Genomic DNA, 6,230 nt, shown 5'->3' with positions numbered 1-6,230 from the left:
TTCCAGGAAAGAACAGTTTAAAATTAATGTAATATAGTATTGGCCATACTATATGATGTATTGCTTGTCTTTGTTTAATAATACAGAAGACAAAGACCTTAAAAAATAATCGCATATCGCATCGCAATATTGGGGCAAAAAATCGCAATTAGATTATTTTCCATAATCGTTCAGCTCTACTTTAAATCAGAATCAGAATCAGAATGGGGTTTATTGCCAGATGTTGAGGTTTACAACATTAGGAAATTGCTGCGGTGCTTCAGTGCAAACAATAAGAATTAAGAGTGCTATGTAGAAAGATATATACATGAGTGCAGGTGGTGATCGGTGCCAAACATGAAATGATGCAGTGACACAGCGTAGGGTCATGTGTTAGTGGCAGGGACAGTCATGTGGTTATTGTTCATTAAAACAAGACTATATAGAAGTGTTGAGCTGTCTGCCTGTTCTGCTGAAAACTGCACAAATAATTCAGCGAACAAACATCAGTGCATGTCAGCTGACAACCGGGGCCGTCCATGCTCACACCAGATCTTTGAGGACAGTCCATTCAAATACTAAAAAACTGCTGATATGCTCGGCGTGAAATTCTATTAAAAATCACAGTGGGTGGCGATCACTGTAACTACACCAGGTGATTCAGAGTGAGGTGCTGAGAAGATGTTGGGACAATCTAAATCAGGGCTGCCCAATCCCAGTCCTCGAGAGCTACTATCCTGCAGCTTTTAGATGCATCTCTACTCCAACACAGCTGAATCACATGGTTTGATTACCTCTTCAGCATGCCATCGTGTTTGGCAAAGGCCTGATAACAACATTCATTTGATTCGGGTGTGTGGGAACAAGGATGCATCTAAAAGCTGCAGGACGGTAGCTCTCGAGGACCGGGATTGGGCAGCCCTGATCTAAATGATCTCAGTCATACTGTTCTGCATTATGTTGTTCTGTCAAGAGCTTCCCTCCCAGCTAACAGGTACAGACAGATCCATAACAGGCCGCTTTTAGGGCAAATGGAAAACATGGACAAGGCTTCCACGTCTGAAGAACGAACCATTAACTACTTAAACCCACATTTTTCCTCAAGGCTGGCAGGGCCGACTCCTCCAGCAGCGTAAAGCTTTGCTTGTACAAACAGCTTGACTAGACTAGTTAGCAGTTTCAAGTTTCATTGATGCATCACGATCTTCACGTAGTTCAAAAGTGTCTGTTAGTGTGAAACGGGACAATAACCTGACAGGCCGCTACAGTATGAGCGTGCAGCGCACTTTGGTTTCACGGGCAGATCCACCTCGCACTCTTCATATCTGGTTTCAAAAAAGCTGAGACGGCGATGGTAAAAACACTCAGATCGATGCTTCAAAACCGGAACCTCACAAATCAAACAGTGACTACATCCACCTTCAGTTTGTCAGGCACATCAGAGCTACTGACAGGAGGCATCGTTTAAGCCCAGGTCTGCTGCATGTGTGACATATATGTATATGCTGACTGTGTGCCCACACCACTGACACAGAGGCTGTTCAGTCAGTAAAGCTTTAGGACCTCACAAATCACTCGAGTTTCCTGGTCGGTTTATTTAATTCTTATTTATATTCTATCAGCGGAAATCCACTCCCATATTTGTGTGTTTGCTCAGCTCAAACATGTGGTGTCTTATTGTGTTTCCTTTAATCACGATCTGCTTTTTTAGAGCTCTGGAACTAAAACCTGCTGCTTTTATGTTTGTAAATATGTGAGGTGACAGTAAATCCCCGCAGCCTCTCTCAGGGTCTGAGTGCGGAGGGCTGCTTTCGTGGTGGTGATGTACAGCATACAGTAGGGTTGTGTTTACAGTGAGTGCCTGCAGCCGACTGCACAGATGTGAACCCGTCGATCTGGCCAAGTCAAAGACAGTCCCTCCATTCAGTAAGGGCCCAGGACACAGGGTGATCCATGAGACCTCCTCCGCGCGCGCGCGCGCACACACACACGCACACACACACACACACACACACAGTGCTTCATCACTTCAGAGGACGCTGAACACACACGCATCCATTTCCTGCACATCCAGCTCAACCTACCCGTGTTGTTAACCTAACCTTCAGCCAAAATCATCTCCAGTGCGGATTATTTACCTCATGGGGACTTCCTTTACATCCCCAAAGGGCGCGGAAGGTCCACACAGTGTGGCTGCCTAAACAGATTACTGTGACACACACACACACACACGACTCCAGTTTTGTGAACAGTTGACATGAAACATGACGTGACCATAGAAAACCTCAGAAATAATTCTGTCGTCACTTTGTGTCACTACATCCCAGCACAGCTGAGAGCCACGATTTAAACACCACCCAGTCATCCTTCATGCTAACCTCTGTTCACACTCACCCACGCTCAGTGGACATTATATTTATATTTATGTAAAATGTCATACACGCACGGGAAACGGGAGAGCAGCTAGCCGCTGTGAGTGAGGCTGTGCGCGGAGCGCGCTGATGCCGTTTGACCCGTCCGTCCGCCCGCTCACCGTCACGGTGCTCACGGCTCTGTGGACCGCCCGCTGTGACTCTCGTGTAATCCTCCAGCGGACACACAAACATGCAAACATGTACCCGCGCGCTCGCACATACACGGGCTACTTACGCCCTTGGTTTGGGGAAGCCCATGGACAGCAGCACGTCCAGGCTGGAGCTGCATTTCATCGAGCCCGCTCGGTTCTGCCGGAGCCTCCGAGGGAGGATTTTGCTGTAGAGGTCTTCCTTAGCAGCCATGTTCAACCGGCCTCAGCCCACTGCAGTCTGACTCAGTCCAGCACTTCACCTCCGGCTAGTCCACGAGCTTCAGCTGGGTCCGCATGAGTGAAGAGATCACGGCAACTGCACGGCAGAGAGCGCAGCGCTGCGCGGCCAGGCAGAGCCCGCTACTCCGCCCACTGGAGGAAGCAGCACAGCGCAGCTCACGCACCGACACCGGCGGCTTTACTAAAGCGTGAAACAGACACGAGCCGCTGTGAAAGCTGCCTTTATTGTGTGTAAAAATACACTTGGATTATACACAATTACGTGATCGTATGTAGGACAGCAGTGCGTCATGTGTCCACTGCTGCCCATTAAAGCAGAACAGCAGCGGGGCCGTCTGTGCTGGGCGGCACCGACAGGCTCCAGACACCGTTTCCTATAAAACGATTGTTTTGCACTGAAAACAACTCGGACACATTTTAATACCAGACACGAACTGTTGGTTCTTTCGTCAGTATCACTTTATTTCCCCTCATTATCATGAACACTTGGCGGTATTACAGTCGGACCTGCTGGAGCTCTGGCCACAGACTGTGAGGAACAAACATGGATATGTTAGGGCTTTGGAAATTATTTTTATTGCACTTCTGGCACATTTTGAATTCTATGAAACACAAAATTATTAAAATGCATAAATGCCATCTAAGCTTTGTTCTCCACTGTAGTGATTTTAGTCTTTGAAACGACACCGGAGCTCTTTCAGACACGTGCACTGTGCCACGGCCGTGAATTGGCCCCAACTGAGCCGACGTGTGGAGACGTGTGAGGTTAGTGTTGGCCACCGACAGCGCTGGCAGATGGGTTATATGGTGAGATGACACAGAACACACAGCCTGCCTCCTGGAAAGCTCGCCTCATCTCCACCTAGCGGGCCAAACACAGACTGCATCAGAGGGAGAGAGAGGGCTCCACATACACAACTTCAACAGGCCCCAGCGACACCAGTGACCTAAGATGCTCCTCAGTCTCCCACCAGAGGAGGAGGCTGGGGGCCGGGTGAGAAACATACAGTCACTGTACAAATGACGTGTTACATTTGGGATTTTCCAAAAGCCCATAACTAGTTGTACACACACTGCCATGCAGGGTAACAATCCCCCCACCCCTGCTGTTCATTAACAACTGATCGAATAAGCTGTCACAGAAACCAGACAGTATTATTTGCTGTCATTTTATAATTAGTCCTGTTGCTGTCTGTTTGTGTAGGTCTTTCTTGCTGCTGTTACGTCCAAATTTCCCCTTGTGGGACACTTAAAGGATTATTTTATTCTATTCAGACTGGTCACTGGTCACCATGTGGAATGAAAGGATGGAAATGAAAATCACCCGTCTGCAGACTGAATAAAGAAACTCTGAAAATCACAGTGAAAAAACGATGCTGAGACCAGTTTGTTTTACTGAAATGCAGCAACTCCGAATGACGCGCAGCAGTTTGTGTGACCTCCGTGTGCTTGTCTGCACGCCTGACCCTGGAGGAGCTCCTCCCACATCTGGGATCTCTGGGTTGTCGTCTTAGGGATAATACTGGTTTGCTGCCAGTGTCTCAGCCTCCCAGTAGATGCACTGATAAATCTTATGGTGTTTTTCAGAAACACTGACTTCCGACCTTGAGGTCAAGGTCACTGGCAGAAGCCGATATGATCAGAGAGCACAAACATGCTGCGGCTGTGTTACTCAGTGACAGACTCACACTCATGTCTGCAAGTTTATTTTGTTAAACACAACGACAGCAGCAGTGCTGCCACGTGTGCACAGAGAGCACCAGTGCGTGTGTTTGTTCAATGAAAGGCTTCAGTTACAGTGCAATACAATATTTGAAATGTAAACAAACTAACAGTACAGAAATCTGTGTTTGTTTGTTTTGAGCTCAGCTGTAGATGGATAGTTTCTAAATATTTGGAAAAATCATGTAAAACAGTCTTTCTACACGATTTAGTTGGAAACAGAAGAAAAGAGTGGGGAAGGTTTCAGCAAATCAAACCTCACATCCACCCGACACTGAGTCCACTAAGACGATACACATGATCTACTGAGACACATCAGAGACTCGTGGCTCTAACTGCAGCTCATTCTCTGATCCATCGATAAACTGAGGTTTCCCATTTGCCTCCAACCTTTGAGCAAATCTATTTTAAAGGTGCACTTCACCTTACAGTCAGTATTTTTTGCTCAGGTAAAAAAATCCCTCCATAGTTTTGGTGGAGTCGCCTCAGCAGTCACAGAGCTCCACATGTGCAACAAGAACGACATGTAGCTCTGGCTTTGTGTTTGCTAGTTAGCGAGTTAGCGCTCCACTGGAGCCAAAGCCACCAATTTTCTGTGCAGCGAGTTAAATAATCAAGACGATGAAATACCGAGATCAACACAAAGCTCCAGGCCAGAGTTATTATCGGTGGGCACTACCATCACATTTAGTTTTACATTTCTGGGTTAAACTGAGATTCGTTTTGGTTATATTGAGGTTAATAATGTAATAATAATAATGTATATTTTATTGATCCGTGGGGAAATTCCCGTTCACTCAAGCAGTGGGCAGCCATTGGGTGCCGGGGAGCAGTGTGTAGGGACGGTACCTTTGCTCAGGGGTACCTCAGCGTAGCTGTTCAGGGGAATCGAACACTGACCTTCCGATCATGGGGCCACCACTGAGCTATCCCTGCCTGGTTCAACTGTTTACCGATGTTAGTTTGAGTTTTTGTTATTTACCAGCGAGGCATTTGTCACATGTAAGATTTAAGAGGTTCCTACAGAGACCTCCACACAGCGCACTCTTACCAGCCTCGCCTGGTCCAGGCACAGACCCACCACCGCCCCCCCACTGCCGGGTAACTTCACTGCCGATCCAAACTGCAAGAACCAGCGCAGACTTTAAGAACGCACGGACACAGAAACACAGCCTGATGCAGCGCGGTCTTTAAACACCACCCACCTGCCTCGCCAGCTCAACCATCTTGAGATTCCCGGGGCCGAGACAGTCATCGGTGTAAATAGACCTGTGGGATAGAGGGCTAACGTTAGCTCTGAATACAGCGAGTGCAGAATGCATGCCTCAAATCAAAACGCGTCGTTTACCGGCGCAGCTCAAAGTTCTGGTCCATCAGTTGAACCAGGCGGCTCCAGTCCTTGTCCCGGAAAGCCATCCTGAGGGAGGAAGTCACGTGACACCAAACTTTATATTAAAACGCTGTGAATGCCACAAGCTGGCACGGGTACATTTGTGCCGGCAGCGGTGGAGGAAATAAATCCTCAACACGTGGCACCGCCAGACCATGAACCTCCACAGCTAACACACTGAGGAGTGGTCGGATCACCATGGCAACCGCTCTGACCCCTGCATGTGCTGGTTTTCATCTTTGTGTTCGTAGCCAAATACTCACAGCATGAAGCAAAGGCAAGAGAAAGAGTGTGTGTCTGTGTGTGTGTCTGTGTGTGTCTGTGTGTGTGTGT

The 6,230-nt window shown here is 47.7% G+C and overlaps 2 protein-coding genes across 3 annotated transcripts in view; both read right to left on the bottom strand.

The window, feature by feature from the left end:
• Positions 1 to 3,157, bottom strand: part of LOC102206740 (ubiquitin-associated and SH3 domain-containing protein B-like) — a 48,319-nt gene extending 45,162 nt beyond the window's left edge. For both annotated transcript variants that reach the window (XM_005752316.1, XM_005752317.1), the window contains exon 1: positions 2,629 to 3,157. In XM_005752316.1, the coding sequence (XP_005752373.1) occupies positions 2,629 to 2,756 (128 nt within the window). In that variant the 5' untranslated portion in view covers positions 2,757 to 3,157. The remainder of the gene's footprint in view (positions 1 to 2,628) is intronic.
• Positions 3,158 to 3,226: 69 nt separating this feature from the next.
• gkup (glucuronokinase with putative uridyl pyrophosphorylase) overlaps positions 3,227 to 6,230 on the bottom strand; it is a gene marked incomplete at its 5' end in the record, with an annotated part of 14,874 nt that continues 11,870 nt past the window's right edge. Inside the window, 4 exons of the mRNA XM_005752318.1 lie at positions 3,227 to 3,647; positions 5,559 to 5,630; positions 5,713 to 5,776; positions 5,856 to 5,924. Of these exons, the coding sequence (XP_005752375.1) occupies positions 3,552 to 3,647; positions 5,559 to 5,630; positions 5,713 to 5,776; positions 5,856 to 5,924 (301 nt within the window). The remainder of the gene's footprint in view (positions 3,648 to 5,558; positions 5,631 to 5,712; positions 5,777 to 5,855; positions 5,925 to 6,230) is intronic.

This window comes from Pundamilia nyererei, unplaced genomic scaffold (assembly GCF_000239375.1).
Source record: "Pundamilia nyererei isolate P.nyererei 1_Seehausen unplaced genomic scaffold, PunNye1.0 scaffold00353, whole genome shotgun sequence".
Lineage (NCBI taxonomy): Eukaryota > Metazoa > Chordata > Actinopteri > Cichliformes > Cichlidae > Pundamilia > Pundamilia nyererei.
This window is presented reverse-complemented; position numbering and strand designations above follow the sequence as displayed.